At 41.0% G+C, this 22,442-nt stretch overlaps 2 protein-coding genes across 2 annotated transcripts in view; both read right to left on the bottom strand.

Moving 5' to 3' along the window:
* Positions 1-704: 704 nt before the first annotated feature.
* Positions 705-22,442, bottom strand: part of LOC134438525 (UDP-glucuronosyltransferase 2A2-like) — a 33,405-nt gene continuing 11,667 nt past the window's right edge. Inside the window, exon 2 of the mRNA XM_063188105.1 lies at positions 705-3,008. Within this exon, the coding sequence (XP_063044175.1) occupies positions 1,406-3,004 (1,599 nt within the window). The 5' untranslated portion in view covers positions 3,005-3,008 and the 3' untranslated portion in view covers positions 705-1,405. The remainder of the gene's footprint in view (positions 3,009-22,442) is intronic.
* Positions 8,227-12,146, bottom strand: LOC134438527 (UDP-glucuronosyltransferase 2C1-like). Its single transcript, XM_063188108.1, has one exon. It carries the CDS (start codon positions 12,071-12,073, stop codon positions 10,478-10,480), a length of 1,596 nt encoding a protein of 531 aa, XP_063044178.1. The 5' UTR covers positions 12,074-12,146; the 3' UTR covers positions 8,227-10,477.

Raw genomic sequence — 22,442 nt, 5'->3', positions numbered from 1 at the left:
TTTTTTAAAAGTAGCATAGCCACCCACCAACCTACCCATATAGCCTAGCCTACCGTCTGCACATAAGGCAGTCATGTTGCATTCAGTGTCTAAGATTATCTGTCTTTATGATTATCTACTCTTTTGACTGACTTTGCCAGCCCACAAGGTTGGCCACCTAGGCAGGCATGTGCAAGTGCTTGCAACATGTCATCGGTCTCATGTGTCGTGTGTGGTTTTTTTGCCACATTTTTTCTTTAGGCCAGAAATGGGCAATGGTAATAGAGAGCCTTGAGCTACATTTGAGCCTTGAGTCCCTCAATAGGTTGTTAAAATGATGAGCTCAGCAGCCAATGAAATGGCAGCATCTGTTTTGCAGGAACTGCTTTAAAGATTAGTCTTGTCACCAGAGGGGGGTCAAGTCCACCCCTGTTCGTGTTGTCCAAACCTACTTTTTTAGACTCCTCCTTATTGCTTACAATAAGCAATGTTAACTTTGATGCAATTTTTTTTTCAGAGGTCATATTGGAAACAATTAGTTCATTCAATTCTGACTTTTGACTATTCACTGAACTTTTGAAAAATGGTACATGGAACATGGTACAAAGACAAATGAGACCACTTTTCCATATAATTTCCACAATGGGAATTGATGGAAATCAATGGGTTCAGAGACATATGTGTATACTACTTTTTAGGACGAAAATGTCTCAAATGTATCAAATACTATAAATACAGACAGGGACAAGTGTGTAGGTTTTCAAAAATAATGCAAGGATGACTGTAGTTGCAAGCATTTATGACTACATTCTTTGATTTCAGGTGACTACTGTGCATGCCACTAACATTAAAACATCCCTGCAACCTTGTAAGGCTCATGCTCAATACGAACATGATAGCAACGAGGTGGTGCTAAAGCACCAGCCCCTTTGCCCTACTGGACAAAAGTGCCCTTTTCCCCACAATGATTATCTAGAAAACCTTGACGATTAAAAGTGTGATAATAATGCATCAATATAATCCTTATATGGCCTAGTAAGGCAGCCAGAAGCCCCAGTGTTTTGTGACCACAGGCCAAATGCGGGTGAAGATTGAGTAGAAAAAGAAACTTTACTAGCTACTTTGACTCATTAGTGACTGTGTGTTTTGCTGGTAAGATTAAGTTCTGCTAGCCATTTTGACTGGTAATGAAAAGAGTTAATTTAGAGTACCAGAGAGAAATATTAACTAATAACTAACACACTACTGTGTAATACAATCATAAGTATGTATTTCCTATTTTTTACCTTCATTGTCAATTATCTATTTATACTTAATATTTAATATTTTGCACATCTCATTATGATTAAGAAAGTAAAATGTATGTCTGTGGCCAAGACAACAGTGTGGTGGTGACTCTGTATGTCTCTGCAGTTTAAGTCCATGTTCAATCCTTTTTACTTTTACTTTTGCCACACAGACGTAATGAGCACCGTATGAAGGCAAGGATCATGAACAACATCAGGAGCAAAACAGCAAGCAAGAAGATCATCACATCCAGGGAGTGGTAGGAGTACCAGGGCATCTTGTAGGACTCTGTGTGCAGGTGAGCAGCACCTTTGTGTCTCATGACAAACTCGATCCAGAAGAGGGCTCGGTCCAGGGGCTCCATGGGCTGGTCTCTGTGCAGCCTGGAGAGTCTCTGCATGTTCTCCCTGTAGGACGGCACATGGAGCACCTCCTGCAAGGCCTGGAGGAAGCTGTCTTTGTTTAGCATGGAAAGTGTTATGACTTGTGCAGCACCTCGTTTCTGCAGCCTAAGGAGGTTATCATGCTGATCAAAGAATAGAGGAATTCCTACCACTGGAACCCCATGATAGATAGCTTCCTGCACCCCGTTAGTTCCTCCATGGGCAACAAAGAGTTTGGTTTTGGGGTGTCCCAGGAGGTCATTTTGGGGCATCCAGTCAACCAGGAGGGTGTTATTGCCCAGGGCTGAGGGTCTGTCTCCTGTGTACCTCCAGATTACTTTCTGGGGCAGTTCAGCAAATGCACCTGCTATATCTTCAGCTAAATCACTTGGAAGTTCACTGACAAATGTCCCCAAAGACATGATGATGACACCATGTTCTCCAGAGCTCTGCACAAAGTCCTCCAGGTCTTGAGGAAGAGGCTTTGCTGGCTTGCACTGGAAGCCACCCATGTAGACCACATTGGGCATGGTGGGGCGGGGGAACTCAAACACAAAGTCCACTCTCATCAGCCATAAATCTGCAGTCTGCAAGAGGTCAAAAAAATCAATTTTGGGACTCAGATACTTATCACAGACAGCTTGGTACAGTGGTTTAAGCTGAAGCTGGATCTGAACATTTGACAACAAATGGATAATCATGTTTTTGACCCTCTGTGAGAAGGTCATTGTGTCTGTGAGCCCTGATCTTGTTGCTGGTATGTAGGAGAAAGGAGATGGAGCCAGAGAAAGGTGTCCCTCCATTGCTACAGCCCATCGAACATTGTACACCAAGGGGAGGCGAAGATGGTAAGCCAACATTATACCAGCTCCCCAAGCAGGGTCTGTGAGTATCAGGTCAAACTGACTTTCATTCAATCTTCTCATGAAGGCCTGGTCCTCAAACATGGCCTCTGCGATTTCACACACATGTTCAACTCCCTTTGGCATGAATTTCAGCAACTGGAGTTGGAGACTGATGAAGGCCATGATAGAACTCTTGCCCCTCTGTATGTCAAACACTTTCTGGAGAATTGGCTTGATAAGTTCCTCATCAAAGCCCTTAGAGACAGTCACTGTGATCGAGTTAAAATAAGGCGACTCCTCTTTGATGTACCAGCTCTTGGTGGTTCGCAGCACAGTGATGGAGTGTCCTTGGCTGTGTAGAGCTCTGATCAGGATGTCCATGTTCACCCAATGGCTTCCTTCCATAGGAACCACCAGGATTTTCCCCCCATGACATGCTGGGACCGACAGGAAGAGAACCGTCACCAGCAAGAGAGGTGGGAGAATGCTCTGGATGAAATGTGCCGGCATGTGTCTGTAATTGGAAAGGGGGAAAAAATACACATCATTGAATTATCTTTTAACCGTTCCAAGGCCAAAGACACATTTGGTCTTACTAGTAATTTTTTGAAAACCCACAAGGAGGCGCCGACTAGCCCAATTGCACATCTGGTAAATCTATCCAATAAGAATGGCATTGTACCACCAACATGGAAGGTTGCTAAGGTCATCCCAGTCTTCAAGCCAGGGGATAAGACTCAACCAGACAACTATCGCCCAATAAGTATTTTACCCATCATTCCCAAAGTAGCAGAGAGATGGGTTACTACTAAACTGACAGAGCATTTAAATAAAAGGTATGTCACCCTCCATTCGATGCAATTTATTTGGTCTAGGAAATCCCATTCAACAGAGACGGCCACCTGCTATTTCCTAGAAAATTTAAAGAGCATGTTGGATCAGGGTGGATATGTTGCCAGCGTATTTCTTGACTTGAAACGTGCTTTTGACACAATCAACCATGACCTGCTTATTGCAAAATTAACATATTTCCACTTTTCAAACTGCGTCCTCTGCTGGACGAAGTCTTACTTATCAGACAGAAAACAGGCAGTTCAAATCGGTGACTCATTGTCTTCATACCTCACCTGTTCTGTTGGAGTTCCGCAGTGTTCCATTCTGGGCCCTGTTTTGTTTAGTTTATATGTCAATGACCTACCTAATGTCTGTAGAAACGTAAACCTACAACTATATGCTGATGACACTGTATTATACTGTCATGCAAACTCTATGCAAGAGGCTGCACCAAGACTCTCAGCAGCCATGGTGCCAGAGTGCCATTGGCTCCAAACCTGTTGCCTACATCTGAATACAAAAAAGACTGTATGTGGGTGGTTGACATGACGTGGCCTTTTTTGGTCCCCTATGTCAAAGTTATGCGATTTTCATAAAAAGGTGCTAAAAACTGTGTTTATGTTGTTCAGAATGTGCAGTTGTATAAGATAATATAAATCACTTACAACATTAATCTTCAATTTATTCACAATTTAGAGCCAAAGTAGAAAAAGCTCATATGGTGTGACGGTTCCAATCCATGTCCCAAAGTTTGATTTTGAATAAAAACTGGAAAATATACTCCTTTTCTGTATATTCAGTCATGCAATCATACCCAAGACATACATTCTTGAGCCTCTTTAATGTCCACTTGGGAGGGTCAAATTTGAAAGGTGACATTGTGTAATAAATTGATAATAATGCACATGAAATATGTTCAAATCCCTGTATAGTAGTGCTAGCTGCTAGGTGTGTTCCTGAGGGTCTAAGCTTTCCAATGATATATAATGTTCCTGGGTTTATTACACCACCTGGATTATAAACAATTGCGGAATGAAGATCAAGTTGAAGTTCAAAGTCATTTGGGTCACCCCCACAATATCCATACATGAATATGAATACACGATAACATGCTTTTTTCATAATTTAAATGCTTCACCTTTCTTTCATTTGTTTATTTATTTACTTTTCAACTTTATTAAGATTGTAGCAGGTGGATAGAGGTGGCAAGTAAAGAAAGAACAAAGAAATACAGGGAGAAATTAATCCTGTAAAGAGAGAGGTCTTGAGGAAAAGAAGAGAGAATTAGATGCAAATATTTAAGTTATTTATTGTAATGTATGCCTTAATATTTGTATAATGCACATTTATAATTAGCACACAAATGTTTTTGTGTGGCCACAAACACGAGACTGCATATGTAACACCCAGACTAAAATAGTCTGCTGTCTCAAACAACTTGAGCAGTGCACGCGTAATTCTCTTGCTCTTGAAATGCGACTGGGCTCATTTTAAAAGTCTAAAACCGCAACAAATATGCACTTGTTCCATACCTGAAAACACACACACACACACACAAGAATATGGTTTGTCTGTTCATGTCAAGTTGCCAAATGCTTTACAGTTTTCATTAACATAGGCTACTGTTTTAATGACCTTGCGGTCAGTCATGGATTTTACCCATCTTTTTTTCTCACTGTTTTACTTTTATACTTATTTATTTATTATTTACAAAGCATTACTACTATTCTATGATTAAAAAGCATTACTCTTCAATGATTTAGCAAGCTTTAAAATTCATCTAGTTAATAATAATCAGCAGTTGCAGTGTACCATGTAATGGATATGGCAGTGTGTTAATTGACATTTTAAAAACTACCTGTTGTTACACATTTTTTTTTACAATATTAAATATTTGTTCATTTTTTGTAACATTGAAACAATGCCTTAATCCCTTATCAACCTGTTTGGTTATTTCATAAATGCAGTTCATGCATATTTTTGGATTTTTGGAGTAATTCATCATATGGCGTGACGCCATGTCATTTGGTGTGACACTCATAATTAAAAAGATAAATAGGATATTTTGGTTATGAATCATAACATAATAGGTGTGATGGGTGGATAAATGCCTGTAATGGCATCTAATATTTTAGGTATGGATGATGGATCAGCAGTCCATCAGCAGCAACCAGATAGAGAAAAACATGATGTGGTTGATCATTTTAAATATAACCTTTGACTCTTGTCTCAATTTTAAACATGTTAAAAAAGTAACACACAAAGTGACAGCGAGTTTGTCTAATTTTAAACACATCAGACCTTTTCTACCCATGGAGGCTGCAAAGATTTTTATGCATGCAATGATATTAAGTCATATTTCTTACTGCTACACAACATGGTCTTACACATCAGAGAGCACTCTAAAACCAATTAAGTCTCTCTTCAAGAGATCACTTAAAGTTCTTGATAAAAGGGCCATATGTCACCACTACTGTAACATTGTCAAGATCAACTATTGGACTTTGATAGCTACCAGTTGTTTCTTGATGTCTGTCTCATTTTTAAGCTTTTGAATGGGCTAGCTCCTCCACCATTACATGAGTTCATTAAGAAACTAGAAGCACCCAGAGAGCGCAGACCTCCGCCAAGGAAGCTGCTTGATAGAACATTTGACTATGTTACACCCTAAGTCTTACTGCCTTCTTTTTGTTGAGTGCCCGCAATTCAATTTCTGGTCACTAGGGGTGTCTACTAGATATATAGGCCAGCAATGGTGATGAATCTTTTGAAAACTCCTGGTTCTGGTTCATGATCCGGATAATCACTTGATCCTTGGGTCATTACTAACAACTCCACAAAGTTTTGTCCAAATCAGTTGATTAGTTTTTGACTTATCCTGCTGACAGGATCTTTCAAAAAGTCCTGGTTTAATCACTTGTTCCTTGGGTCATTAGCAACAACCAGAAAGTTTCGTCCATTTTCGTTGATTAGTTTTTGAGTTATGCTGCTGACAAACAGACAGACAAACAGACAAACAGACAGACAAAGAGACAGACAAACCAACACGACCGAAAACATTACCTCCTAGTTGGCGGAGGTAAAAAAAAAAAAAAAAACTTCACAAGTGAACCCAAGAGCCCAGGCAAAGGGGGACTGTGAAGTTAAAGATTCAGATTCAGATTCAGATTCAGATAACTTTATTAGTCCCATAGAAGGGCAATTCAGTTTGCGGTCCCAGTCTCCATCAGTCAATGATGTTGAAAGACAGAGACACAGGCTGCTGGGTCGCACGCGGGGGAGCACCCCGGAAGTCTTGTCTGAAAGTGTTATACAAACATTGGGTAAGGATGAAATGGCGTAGAACTCAATTGAGCCAAATGGCGTTGTCCATTAGAAGTGCAAAGTCCTGGGATACTCTGCCATCTAACACCAGACAGTGTGTAAACTTAAACACTTTCAAAGCCAATCTTAAACAGTGGCTGAAAACTAATCAGACATGCACCCATTCATTATTAGAATTAACATTTGTTTTGCTTTCACATTTTTTTTTTTGCTTGTATATTTACTTTACTTTTACTTTTTATTTTTTTTGTACCCAATGTTTGTTTTGTGTGTAAATGTCCTCTGTCATACTAGTTTATTTCTTGTTATGTGTTTTAGTGTGAGTAGGCTACCTAGGACAACAGATGAATGTAGCATATGCTAAGTCTGGCATTTTTATATTGAAGCTCTCAAGCTGATGTATTGATTAATTTGCATTGTCCTATCCAAATAAACAAATGAATGAATGAATGAATGACACATCCATTGGCCATTGATCATATTTGAGGCTCCCAATGAGTTTTTATGAATAAAGGCTGCTATCTTTGTGTTTTTTGATATTGTTAAATTACTTTTGCACTTTTACAAATGTGTAGGAATTCATTCTAAAAATGGTCTCAATAGCATCACAAACCATAAGAAGTAAACTGGTATGACTCTTTATCTACATGTAACTGTATGCTGAATCTGTCTCCTTGTTTCATCTGTCATGTTCCCGATTGTTGGCCTACATTAACTTATTAAAACCTATGGAGCAGTGCTCAATGGTGTATAGATCACATGCAAGCTACAGTTTTCAAGTTTAATCCTTGCAGTAATTTCCTTCACTACCTTGTTTTTCTTTTACCAATGGTATGCAGGATAAATTCAAAGTCTAGCTCAATAAAGCATTTTACATTAGTTTTTAAATAGCCAGTAATGTTTGAAACAGCATGTCCCCAGAAATTTCACCTGGATTAAGATATCGGTGTGACTGATATTGATTGTCTTTATGAAAACCATACAGATCTGTAACTGCTGCTTTCATATCTGAGGTCAAAGGTTGTGTAGGCTCACAAAGGTTTACTCTCTTCTTTGCCAAGGGTGTTTGCTAGCCTGTATGCTGCACGCGGTAGATTATTGAATGGCGTGACATTGACATGAAAATTACCCAATCATCCATACAAGTTATTTACATGACATTTCAATATGCAATAATCTTGAAAATGTACCTTATATGGTTGGATCGTACTCTCAGAGGGTTTTCAGCAGCCATTCAGCTGCTGAGCTCTTGTGTGTTGCTCTGGCACTGGAGGGCAGAATAGAGTTCTGCTGAAACTCCTTTTTGACATGTCAGCGCTTGGCCACTTTGAGCCAGAGACTATTGATAAGATACAAGATTCTAAACTGCAATCCTATTGCAGCCATGCCCTTTTATGACTCAAGGAGACTAGGAGAATGAATGGAGTTCAATGCACATTGAGGAAACCGGACTTGATGCCACTTGGTTGCATTTGTGACACGTGGTTTATCTTGGTTACCATATTGAAAATCTTTAAGCTGCTCTGAATTACAATATGTAACACGTGAAAGATTACAAACTCTATCATTCCCTTGTCTTTATTTGAAGAAATTTACACACATTATGCAGTACGACACAGTGCAGGTGCATCATAAAGGATATAGTCTATTTTTCCTGTTTGTTCTGAAATTGTATAAAGAAAACATTGCAGCAAAATTATCTGGTTGCATAATGTCAATACTTAATCAGGCTATATGCTGTAGGACAGTGTTTCCTTTTTTGTGCCAAGGCACACTTTTTCCCTTGAAAAAAATCTTGCGGCACACCACCAACCAAAAATGATGAAATAATGAAAACAAATTATTCTCTGATAAGAATGACTAGATATTTTTAATATAGGCGGCTACAAAGTGTCTTGAATAGCAATCAAATAAATACAAAACTGCATTTTTTGAGTCATATTTTATATTTCCTCTTTCAAATAAAAAGTGCACTTAATGTTCACTTCTTAAAGAAGCTGTAAACTTCAAAGTAGGCCTACAATTTACAAATTGTTATTCTGTCCAAAAGCATTCTATTAGCAGGAATACAGCAAATAATGGTTATTCTGACAGTAGCAACATTTGGGAAATATTTCACTGAAGATGCATATGTAAAAATATCAATCTCTGTATATTTTACTCACTTAATCTTACAGTTTTTCTCGATTGCTTCCACACAAGTTCTGGTACTTCACACCCAATTCTCGGAACATCTAACCCATTTCCCAACTCCCCTAACCACTGAACACTAAACACAATTCCTTCTTTACACTCATATTTCAGTTTTAAAACACACTCTTTTCAAACCACAACACACAATTATCTAGACTACACACAATTTTCATGAAGGAAATCACTGGTTGTCGCATTGAACACACTGTCATTCAAAATACTAAATTCAACTGCCATACTATGTTCACTTCCTCATCACATGGGCAGACTCTCTTCATACCGGTTTACCATCACCCCATAAGGACACACATTGCATGTGATATTGATGAAAACATGAGTGGAGGCAGTGAGAAAACACATTTGTTTAGTTTTTGAACTCCAAAATGTTATACAGGAGATCACTTTCATGTGGTTACCCAATATTTTACAATAAATTAGTGCATTTTTAAAATTGTCAGAAAAATATGTAAAATATACACACATCTGTGTACTCCAAGTCTAAAAACAACATTTCAGTATTTTACTACAGAAAAAAACCCTCTTTAAGTAGAACACTGAAGAAAATAAGTTTCTACTGTGTGTCAAGTTGAGTATAGAGTTTTACCTTGTGCATATTAGTGTTCAATGGTTCACATAAGAGTGTATTAAAATGACTGCTTGTGTGTGTCATTTGAGAACAAAATGACCTTTTTAGAAGAGAGTACATTGTTTAGAGACAAGACGTGCATTTTTCAGAGGTAGTGAAGAGTTTTGCCCGTTGTGTGTGAGGTTTGGAGATTTGCGTGTAGAGTTTTGAGAATTCGAGAACTGATTCTGAAAATTGTGTGTAAGCAATCGAGAAAAACTGTAATGTGAAACATATGCGTCTTGGCTAAGGCCCGCCCTAAAATGCTGTTTGACCACAATCACAGCGCTGCAAAAGGACGAGGTCGGTCAAAGCGGAAATCTCATGTTTTCAAATGCAAGATATACTGTATTACGGTCATATTATTATTAAAAACTGATTGGAAATTGTGCCTGGGGTGTTTGTGACAAAAGTGCAAGTTTCCCCACGAGGTAGCAGGAGGTAATCGCTGTCCCCCTTTCCCTAAAACCGGGCTAATTATGCTTACCAGCAGTTGGATACCGGTATTCTGGCTTGAAGGGTCTCGGCATCCTCACACGACTAGAAAGCACGCGGACCAACACACTAGGCCTACGTTGTGTGCTCACTCGTTTAACTTTTCAGTAAGGTTGTAAGCAAAACACAAATCTGCTTCAGGGTAGGATTTTGGTTTTCTGACCTAATTAATGACGAAACAGCGCTAGCAAAGTTAACTTTCAGTCACGTCAGGAGGATTGTTTTGACTAGCAGCTAATGGACGTTTTTTGTTAGGGCTACTGAAGATACATCAATGCAATTTGCTACCTGCTGCCACCTAGTGATAAGGAATTATTTCATGCTTAGGACGCCAGTCAACAGCAGACACTAGGCTACTAGAAAATGACAGGCATTATTTGCTGATAATAACGATGAATTCACACACACAAAAAAAATCCCCAAGAATTTTCCACGGCACAGTGGTTGGGAAACACTGTTGTAGGATACAGTCCTTCATAATGTAAACCTTGTCTGTATTTTTTAGATAATTTTTAATCCTTTTTACTTTTACTTTTGCCACACAGACGTAATGAGCACCGTATGAAGGCAAGGATCATGAACAACATCAGGAGCAAAACAGCAAGCAAGAACATCATCACATCCAGGGAGTGGTAGGAGTACCAGGGCATCTTGTAGGACTCTGTGCGCAGGTGAGCAGCACCTTTGTGTCTCATGACAAACTCGATCCAGAAGAGGGCGCGGTCCAGGGGCTCCATGGGCTGGTCTCTGTGCAGCCTGGAGAGTCTCTGCATGTTCTCCCTGTAGGACGGCACATGGAGCACCTCCTGCAAGGCCTGGAGGAAGCTATCTTTGTTTAGCATGGCAAGTGTTATGACTTGTGCAGCACCTCGTTTCTGCAGCCTAAGGAGGTTATCATGCTGGTCAAAGAATATAGGAATTCCTACCACTGGAACCCCATGATAAATAGCTTCCTGTACCCCGTTAGTTCCTCCATGGGCAACAAAGAGTTTGGTTTTGGGGTGTCCCAGGAGGTCATTTTGGGGCATCCAGTCAACCAGGAGGGTGTTATTGCCCAGGGCTGAGGGCCTGTCTCCTTTGTACCTCCAGATTACTTTCTGGGGCAGTTCAGCAAACACACCTGCTATTTCTTCAGTCATTTCTCTCGGAGGTTCAGTGACAAATGTCCCCAAAGACATGATGATAACGCCATGTTCTCCAGAGCTCTGCACAAAGTCCTCCAGGTCTTGAGGAAGAGGCTTTGCTGGCTTGCACTGGAAGCCACCCATGTAGACCACATTGGGCATGGTGGGGCGGGGGAACTCAAACACAAAGTCCACTCTCATCAGCCATAAATCCGCTGTCTGCAAGAGGTCATAAAAATCAATTTTGGGACTCAGGTACTTATCACAGACAGCTTGGTACAGTGGTTTCATCACAAGCTGGAACTGCACATTTGACAGCAAATGGAAAATCATGCTTTTGACCCTCTGTGAGAAGGTCATTGTGTCTGTGAGCCCTGATCCTGTTGCTGGTATGTAGGACAAAGGAGATGGAGCCAGAGTAAGATGTCCCTCAAACATTACAACCCATCGAACATTGTACACCAAGGGGAGGCGGAGATGGTAAGCCAACATTATGCCAGCTCCCCATGCAGGGTCTGTAAGTATCAGGTCGAACTGACTTTCATTCAGTCTCCTCATGAAGGCCTGGTCCTCGAACATGGCCTCTGCGATTTCACACTGGTGTTCAACTGCCTTTGGCATGACATCCAGCAGCTCAAGTTGGAGACTAATGAAGGCCATGGCAGAACTCTTGCCCCTCTCTATGTCAATCAATTTCTTGAATATTGGCTTGAGGAATTCCTCGTCAATAGCTTCAGAGACTGTCACAGTCAATGAGTTGTAGTAGGATGACTCCTCTTTGACGTACCAGCTCTTGGTGGTTCGCAGCACAGTGATGGAGTGTCCTTGGCTGTGTAGAGCTCTGATCAGGATGTCCATGTTCACCCAATGGCTTCCTTCCACTGGAACCACCAGGATTTTTCCTCCATGACATACTGGGACAGACAGGAATAGAACCGAAACCAGCAAGAGAGGTGGGAGAATGTTCTGGATGAAATTTGCCATTGTGACTCTGTAACCAGAAAAGACATGTGAGTGAGATATTTAGATCTTATTGTGAAAATCACACCAAGACATTAACACAGCCTAATATGCTTTAAATGTCAAAACACTGAATGACAATTAAATGAAGTAAAACATTTTACAAATAAGGGAAGAAATAACATGAAATATGGATAAATGTGAACGCAAAATTAACATTCAATTTTAAAAAATAACAAAAAATACACAACATTGAATTGATGCATCCACTGGCTATAGATTATATTTGATGCTCAAAGAGAGTTTTTATGAATAAATGCTCCTATCTTTGTTTAATGATATTGTTATTACATTTGTAATTATACAAATAGGTATGAATTAGTTCTAAAAAATGACCTCAACAGCATCAGAAACAATAAGTAGTAAACTGTTATGGGTCCGGTCCGTGTAACGGTCCGTGTATCATCCGATCATTCAATTATTCCATTCAATTTGGCAAACGGAAAAACAAAAAAAAATGATGCAATATTTCGTTTTCCTGTTTTTATTGATGTTTGTTTCCGTTTTTCAACCTAAAACAGAACAAATCATAAACAGGGAAACCAAAACGAAATTTTAACAGTAATTTGCGTTTATTGGTTTTCTTTATTCTTCACATTAGCCTTCCCATGGTCTCGTGGAGGCGCTAGAGCCTCGTGATGTCACATGGCACGTCAGTCCGTGTGTGACCTCGGGCACAAACGCGAGATGCAAGTTGACCATGGTGCCATTTGGGGCAAATTGCGCACAGTCTGGGTTGACAGACAGCACATGTAACATGTAACTCACCCGACTCGCTTGGTAGGGTAGGTCAGTGGTCAGAGCGAGGGATAGTAGCCTATCATCTAATGGAAAGACACTTCAGGTCCACGTTTAAATGGGGCCATGCGTAACGCATCCAAAACCAGGGAGGTGTTCCATGCATGGTGTTAACTTATGATAGATAGAGGTAGCCTAGAGGTCGGTCGGATGGAGGCGTCTAGTACCTTTCACAAATGTTCGCCTACAGTAGCTTATGTAGTAGCCTAATGCTGATGTGGCATGCAGAATTAGCAACCAGATACGCCTAAACTGTGGAGGAGACCTTGCTGGCAGTTCCCAGGAATAGGTAGACGGTACCAAGCAGTTGAAGAAAAGTTTCTTCCGATTCTCGTACCAATGATCAACATTTCATTCCACCTGTAATAATAAAATGATATAGTGGAAGGAGCCTTAGCCCATTGGATAGTCACAATTATTAATGCAGTTAGCCTATGTGGTAGACATACTGGACCGGACACAGTAGGCTACAGTGCGTAAAGGAGTTAGGCTATCTTTACCACCCACATGCACCGACATAAAGGGCTAGTAGGAAGGAAAGATGTTCTGTGGAGTAGGAGCATCAGCAGGCTGATTATAGGCCTTAGGGAAATGTGTAAAGCAGCGCGTTTGGCAGCCACTTGTGCACTATCGTGTCTTAGCCTACTTAGGCCCAATCTCAATTCACCCCTTAGCCCTACCCCTTACCCCTCCCCTCCGTTTTGTGTAGGGGTAGGGGTATCCCAACAGTCGTTAAGACAGAGGGGTAGAGGTAAGGGGGAGGGCTTTGTAGCCCTCAAAAATGAGGGGTTCGGCCAGGCAACTCCGTTTGGAGGGGTAAGGGGTAGGGGTAAGGGGTGAATTGAGATTGGGCCTTAGACGAGCAATAGAAAAGCACCGCGGGAAATGGGACCAATAGGCCTAATCGTAAATTAGAGTTGTTATTTCGTTTTGGTTTTCTCGTTTATTACTTGTTCTGTTTTGAGTTGGGAAAAGGAAAATCAACATACTGTAACTCCCCATTTTTTGGCCATGGAAAAACGGGAAAACAAAATATGGAGTTGTTATTCCGTTTTCCGTTTGCCAGATTGAATGGAATAATTGAATGATCGGATGATACACAGACCCGGGTCCGTGTATATTTTCGTTCATTCATTATTCTATTTTGGATATCACACGCGAAAGGAATAAGGACTCGTTTATGATGATTTACGCTTGAATATCACTTATGAAATGGAACGAAGCGCCATATTTTGCTATTTTGTAGGTACTGAAAATGAAATGTTGAATCTTAGAAAAGAGAGAAAAGCAATAAAGAAAAATGTCCTTCTGAATTGCGTCTTTTGTTTATTCAGAATTCGGGTGACCTGAGAGTAAATCCTGGAAGGCTGGTTTAGCCTTCATTACATGGTTTCTTTGGAGGCAAACGGACTTTGCAGGCATTGTTGATGCAATATACAGAACGTTGCTACACTTCAACGATGTGGTCGATCTGTGATGACTGTGCGAGGAATTTGTGAGATGGTTGCGTGGGCTATCCATATCAAGCAAGCGCCACAAGCATGTGCATACGCGTCACCACCATTGAGTAGGGCGTCCTAGAGGGGGGTAGAAGAATGATTTACCGTCTATTTTTTTTTTTACTTAAACCTATCAACCAATTTAACTTTCGAAACAACATTTCATGTGCTTAGGCCTGGTCTTAACACTTGATTGTATTTGGCCATATAGCCTATTATAGCGTCCTAATCCAACAGAAGTGCAGCTGTGCGACCGGGACAGATATCTTCGATGGGAAGGGGTAGACCAACTGTCATCGAGAACATTGACAGTTCTTACGATCAGCATCAGTTTCACAGTTCATCTCAAGCCTTTAGGTGTATCTACCCGGACATATTGCTTTCCAACAATATCACTAATGTTCCAAATACACCAAAGTGAAATGTGTATTCAACATGCGTAAAACCCGGTATGGAGAGTGCGCGCTTCAGCTCATTACACTTGCCAGAATACGCAACAGTTTGCGTGAGACAGGCCCGTTGCGTTAAGGTACGCAATGTAGGCAGTTGCCTAGGGCCCCCGAGTAGGTGGGGCCCCCAAGGACGACAGGTTATGTACCCAACAGCAATGACGATTTTAAATAGCTTCATAATATGGCACCGTCGCCTGTATGAAGGGCTCTGCTGCGAGGGAAGCGACAGCGCCTCCCTAATACCCCCTTGCTCGAGGGGGCCCCCTTCCAATAGGTTTGCATCAGCGACAACGTGAAAATGTCAATTGCCGAACAGCGAGCGCATCGACAATATAGTCAAAGTACCCCCACCTGGAGGGGGCCCCCCTTCTAATTGGTTCAAGCATCATATTCCACGCAAATACAAACTGAAAATGGAGCGACACAATCTCTCTCACTGGATGTTACGCAGACGCCAGTTTACATTACATTTTTGGAGACAGTTGCTTTTATAATAAAAGTTAATCTTGAAGACGACACATTAGGCTACTCTCTGTAGGCTACTGCTGCCAAACCACCAGACTGTCCCAGGCCAGTTGACATCGCACAGACAGCGAGATGCTTCATTTACAGTTTACATATGTTTTCAAAAACATCCACGTGCTGTAAGCACTGCAAACGTCGATTGTTCAATAACGCACCTTTTTTCGACACGGAACTGTTTTGGATGTGGACAAACGCAAGAAGAAACGAATGAACAATGTAATGCCTATCGGATAACAGGAGTCACAAGTGCGATGAGTGGGATAGCTAAATTGTAGCACAATAGTCCATTTCTTGCTATTACTATAGGCCTATGTGGGGTTACACATTGGAATTTGCGACCATGATTGTGGAAACGCGTGGATTACAGTTAGAGGTTGGGATACATTCTGGGATACATTCTGCGGTCAAGACAACGAAAGGTAAGGACACGGGATATTGGTCCCTATAACACAGTTGTCAACCGCGGAGGTTCCGTGATCCTTGGTCGCTGCCTATTCGTGTTTGCTGCGGTATTACTAATAACACAAACATTTGGATTGTATTTTCAAGTGCGTGATGAATGCAATAGGCCTACGAAAAAATAGGCTATATAGTCGGGGAGACCCCCCTTGGCTTGGTTACAGAATTCTGGCTTACCAATATCACATCCCCCCAACCCCACTGTGCCTGCTCATTCGTTTCTCAGCCTTGAGTTTCTGAACTGTAGGCTACGCCTATTGTTTTACGAGTCAATATTTCGTTTTGCACAAATGGAGCACCCTCGGTTAGATTCTCAAAGTGGCTGGAAAGATTAGACCATTCTTTAGCCTATTTGTGATTGGCAACGCAGGTCATGATTTTCGTGGTGGGGTAAAAAAAAAAACCCTGATTGGGCCATATAGGCCTACTTTCATTTGAGATGAGCCTACTGAATGGAATGGGCTATATTTTCCCAGGTCTTTCTTCATAAAGTTTCATAAAATGAACTGGAGGGACTAGTTATCATAATACCTAGATTGCATTTCCTCACCGAAAAAATGCTGGTGTATGCGTGCTCTTAATGTATTCATTGCCCTTCATGCATGTGTTGCCCTGCATAGCCACAACACTGTCTAAGGTGACTTGTTCCATTATGTTTCCATGTGACATGATGTTGTATTGGTAGGCTACAGTATGTGACAATGACTGAAGTGCCATCCAAAAATGGTCTGGCCCATCCGAAACAGAAATTCTGGCGCCGTGGCTGCCCCGTCAGGAGAGCACCCCCCCCCCACACACACACACACACAAAAAAGCCCTAGGGCCCCGACAACCCATTTGCCTAGGGCCCCCAAAATCCTAGAAACGGGCCTGGCGTGAGAACACTGCTTTGGACCGTTTGCTCCCTTATGCATAGGCTATTACTACATGTGAAAGGGTATAATAGGTTATTGATTACAGAGACTTTAGCCTTTATTTAGGCTATAAAGTTGAGTCCATAACATAAAGGGAACTTCATCTCTATTTTATAAGGCGGACGCACGCTCCAATACAGGCCTAACCATCACGCGTGCTGCGCATAGGCCTACTAGCCTGTACATCGCAAAAATGTTTTTCATCATTCTATTATTTTTCTGTTGTCCGTGTATATTTTCGTTCATTCATTATTCTATTTCGGATATCACACGAGAAAGGAATAAGGACTTGTTTATCATGATTTACGCTTGAATATCACTTGTGAAATGGAACCAAGCGCCATATTTTGATATTTTGTAGGTACTGAAAATGAAACGTTGAATCTTAGAAAAGAGAGAAAAGCAATAAAGAAAAACGTCCTTCTGAATTGTGTCTTTTGTTCATTCAGAATTTGGGTGACCTGAGAGTAAATCCTGGAAGGCTGGTTGAGCCTTCATTACATGGTTTCTTTGGAGGCAAACGGACTTTGCAGGCATTGTTGATGCAATATTCAGAACGTTGCTACACTTCAAAGATGTGGTCGATCTGTGATGACTGTGCGAGGAATTTGTGTCATGAGATGGTTGCGTAGGCTATCCATATCAAGCAAGCGCCACAAGCATGTGCATACGCCCCACCGCCATTGAGTAGGGCGTCCCAGAGGGGGAAGAATGATTTACTGTCTATATTTTGACTTAAACTTATCAACCAATTTAACCTTCGCAATGACATTTCATGTGCTTAGGCATGGTCTTAAGACTTGATTGTATTTGGCCATATAGCCTATTATAGCGTTCTAATCCAACAGAAGTGCAGCTGTGCGACAAGGAGAGATATCTTCGATGGGAAGGGGTAGACCAACTGTCATTGAGAACATTGACAGTTCTTACGATCAGCATCAGTTTCCCAGTTCATCTCCAGCCTTTAGGTGTATACCCGGACATATTGCTTTCCAACAATATCACTAATGTTCCAAATACACCAAAGTGAAATGTGTATTCAACATGCGTAAAACTTGGTATAGAGAGCGCGCGCTTCAGCTCATTACACTTGCCAGAATACGCAACAGTTTGCGTGAGAACACTGCTTTGGACCGTTTGCTCCCTAATGCATATTACTACATGTGAAAGGGTATAATAGGTTATTGATTCCAGAGACTTTAGCCTTTATTTAGGCTATAAAGTTGAGTCCATAACATAAAGGGAACTTCACCTCTATTTTATAAGGCGGACGCACGCTCCAATACAGGCCTAACCATCACGCGTGCTGCGCATAGGCCTACTAGCCTGTACATCGCAAAAATGTTTTTCATCATTCTATTATTTTTCTGTTGTGTCTCTGGCTCCAGCTACTGTTCTGTGTGTCGTTTGGTAGCTAGACCTTTTCTGATGCGTTTCAGACGGCAAACTTTCCTTCCGGGTAAACAGAGGGGGAGGGGTCAGTCAAATGAAATTCAATAAACGAACAGCCAAATATCACAAATTGAAAAACGATCAAAACTTTTGTCATTTTTTATAATGCTATTATGGTATGAAGTAACACATGCAGAAAACAAAATACAGCCATTTCTGCTTGTATTGCTTTAATCAAAACAAGAAGTTGCACCCTTTTTTGAATTTCATATTTCATTCCAAAATAGAATAATGAATGAACGAAAAAGTACACGGACCGAGAATATACACGGACCCGATAGCCGTCCCCCGGTCCCCGCGCGAATGGTTCAGTCCAACCACCACGCAGAAATTGAAAATTGAAATATTGACTCATTTTACTTTGGTTTAAAATTCACATATTTTGTCTTTCAAAAGCCACCGACAAATGACAATGAAATGAAAAAATAACGTTAATTTTCTGTTTTCTGAGTTGTCTGGAAAATTGAAAATTGAAATTTTGATGTTTTGTTATTTGGTTCTGAATCGAAAAACAAAAGAACGAATGGTACACGGACCGTTATGACTCGTTATCTAACCATACAGTGAATCTGTCTCCTTGTTTCATATGTCATGTTCCCGATTGTTGGCCTATATTACAACCTTTTTGCAGCAGTGTTCAATGGTAGGCCTATATAGTTCGGTCCGTGTATATTTTCGTTCATTCATTTTTCTATTTTGGATATCAGACGAGAAAGGAATAAGGACTCGTTTATGATGATTTACGCTTGAATATCACGTATGAAATGGAACCAAGCGCCATGTTTTGATATTTAGTAGGTACTGAAAATTAAACGCTGAATCTTAGAAAAGAGAGAAAAGCAATAAAGAAAAACGTCCTTCTGAATTGCGTCTTTTGTTTATTCAGAATTTGGGTGACCTGAGAATAAATCCTGGAAGGCTGGTTGAGCCTTCATTACATGGTTTCCTTGGGGGCGAACGGACTTTGCAGGCATTGTTGATGCAGTATTCAGAACGATGCTAGACTTCAAATATGTGGTCGATCTGTGATGAGTGTGCGAAGAATTTGTGTGATGAGATGGTTGCTTATCCATGTCAAGCAAGCGCCACAAGCATAGCCTACGCGCCACCACCATTGAGTAGGGCGTCCTCGAGGGGGGAAGAAATATTTACTGTCTATGTTTTGACTTAAACTTATCAACCAATTTAACCTTCGCAACGACATTTCATGTGCTTAGACCTGGTCTCAAGACTTGATTGTATATGGCCATATAGCCTAATAGCGTCCTAATCCAACAGAAGTGCAGCTGTGCGACCGGGACATCTTCGACAGAAAGGGGTAGACCAACTGTCATTGAGAACATTGACAGTTATGACGATCAGCGTCAGTTTCCCAGTTCATTTCCAGCCTTTAGGTGTATCTACCCGGACATATTGCTTTCCAACAATATCACTAACGTTCCAAATACACCAAAGTGAAATTTGTATTCAACGTGCGTAAAACTTGGTATGGAGAGCGCACGCTTCAGCTAATTACACTTGCCAGAATACACAACAGTTTGCGCGAGAAACTTTGGACCGTTTGCTTCCTAATGCATATTACTACTTGTGAAAGGGTATACTAGGTTGATCATTCCAGAGACTTAAGCCTTTATTTAGGCTATAAAGTTGAGTCCATAACATAAAGGGAATTTTATCTCTATTTTATAACGCTTACGCACGCTCCAATACAGGCCTAACCATCACGACTGCTGCGCATAGGCCGACTAACCTGCACATCGCAAAAATATGTTTTTCATCATTCTATTATTTTTCTGTTGTGTCTCTGGCTCCAGCTACTGTTCTGTGTGTTGTTTGGTCGGTAGCTAGACCTTTTCTGATGCGACTCAGACAGCAAACTTTCCTTCCGGGTAAAAGGAAGGGGAGGGGTCAGTCAAATGAAATTCAATAAATGAATAGACAAATATAACAAATTGAAAAACAATCAAAAATGTTGTCATTTTTTATAATGCTATTATGGTATGAAGTAACACATGCAGAAAACAAAATACAGCCATTTCTGCTTGTATTGCTTTAATCAAAACAAGAAGTTGCACCCTTTTTTGAATTTCATATTTCATTCCAAAATAGAATAATGAATGAACGAAAAAGTACACGGACCTAGTTCACATGCAAGCTACAATATGTGTTTTCAAGTTTAACCCCTTAAGACACGGAATTATAAATGAGCTGTTACCAGGATGGCAATGACCAAGTCATAATGTAATACTAAAGGCCATGTGCACTGTCATAGTAGTGTAGTACTATAGTAGTTAACATTCAATGTCTATTACAGCCTGCCACATGAGGTACGCGTGCATTAAAGGGACAGTTTGGTCAATTTCAACATGCAGTTGTATTGCTCACGCTACCCTTGACTTGTCAGTACCTGGTGATGCCACATTTTTCGGCTCAGCCCTTTCCGAGATATGAGCAATACTAATGGGGGCAGCGTTTATTTACATTTTTAAAAATGAAACATAGGCCAACTCCAAATATTTTCCCAAAAGGTAATGCTGTTTGCTAGTTGTCTGCTGATGTTTTATAACCTTTTGGATGTTTTTGGGAATAAATAAAAATGTTTTTTTGAAATGTAAACAAAGAGCTGCCCCCATTACAATGACCAGGATCTCGGAAACGGCTGAAGAAGAAGAAAAGAAAAATCTCAGGCACTGACAAGTCCAGGGTAGTGTGAGCATTACAACTGCATGTTGAAATTGACCAAACTGTCCCTTTAAGGAGCTACGCTATGCCGTAATTTCCTTCACTACCCTACGGTTATCTTTTAGCAATGGCATGTAGAGTAAATTCAAAGTATTGCTCAATAAGGCATTTTACATTCGTTTTTAAACCAGCCAATGAAGTATGAAGCAGCATGTCAGAAATCTCACCTGGACGTCGATGTGGCTGGCATTTTCCTTAGTTGGAAACTGGATAAAAATAATTCTCTCTCCTTGCGAGGTTGTTTTGAAAGGTGTGTGTCACTCCCACTTTGCCTTCGTCACGTGGAGGGGCTGACCCTTGTGCAGCTAAAAGAGCATTGTCATGCAAGCCTTGCAAATTACAACATGTGGCTGCTACTTTTAACGCGAAATAGATGTTTTGTCATTATTTTACCAGAGTCAATCTCAGTTGAAAATAATCTGGAAAAGTAGGCTACTACATAAAAAAGAGCAGAAAGTATATAATGTGTTTATGAAAATCATACAGCTCTGTAACTGCTGCTATCAAAACTGAGGTCAAAGTCAAAGGCTCACAAATGTTTGCTCTCTCTTGCCCTGGGTGTTTCCAAGCCTGTATGCTGCAAGCGGTAGATGATTGAATGAAATAAAATTGAAATGAAAGCGACCCGATCACAAATTCAAGTTATTTACATGACATTTCAATATGCAATAGTCTTGATGTACCATATTTGGTTGGATCTCAGAGGTTTGTCAGCAGTCATTCAGCTGCTGATCTCTTGCTCTGGCACTGGAGGGCAGAGTGGAGCTGTTAAAACTCCCATTTGAAACGTCAGAGCTTGGTCATTTGGAGCCAGAGACGATTGATAAGGTAGAGACGGTTCATAAGGAGTTTCCTCTGGAATCAATGTGATGTAAGGTTCTTGTAGAATAGAGTAGAGTAGAGTAGAGTGGGGTAGAGTAACTTTATTGATCACCAGGGGGAAATTCAGGTGTCAAGTATCTCATAATACACAAATGCACATAGGCCTAATTAAGACAATGAAGCAGGCAGTGTACAGTGTATGACCGGGGTGAAGATTCCTCACAACATCACAGTCTTGTACAAGTGAAGTGTATTGGACAATCCACACAGACACACACACACACACACACACACACACACACACACACACACACACACACACACACACACACACAGTCTTTCCTTGTGATACGCAGAAAAAGAGGTATATTAAGAGGTCCATAGTGCAGTGACTGAACAGTCCACACACACACACGCATGCACGTGCACGTGCGCACACACACACACACACACACACACACACACACACACACACACACACACACACACACACACACTCACACTCACACACACACACACACACACACACACACACACACACACACACACACACACACACACACACACACACACACACACACTCACACTCACACTCACACACACACACACACACACACGTGCCAAGAGGTTTCCCGGTTCTGGTGAAGCGCTGGCATCTCAGGCAGTCCAG

Source organism: Engraulis encrasicolus, chromosome 22, assembly GCF_034702125.1.
Source record: "Engraulis encrasicolus isolate BLACKSEA-1 chromosome 22, IST_EnEncr_1.0, whole genome shotgun sequence".
In the NCBI taxonomy this organism is placed as follows: Eukaryota; Metazoa; Chordata; class Actinopteri; order Clupeiformes; family Engraulidae; genus Engraulis; species Engraulis encrasicolus.
Note: the sequence above shows the minus strand (reverse complement) of the source record. Positions and strands in the feature narration are given on the sequence as shown.

Bases quoted from the DNA above. Each gene is read 5' to 3' on its own strand.
- LOC134438527 (XM_063188108.1), bottom strand. From the start codon at position 12,073: ATGGCAAATTTCATCCAGAACATTCTCCCACCTCTCTTGCTGGTTTCG.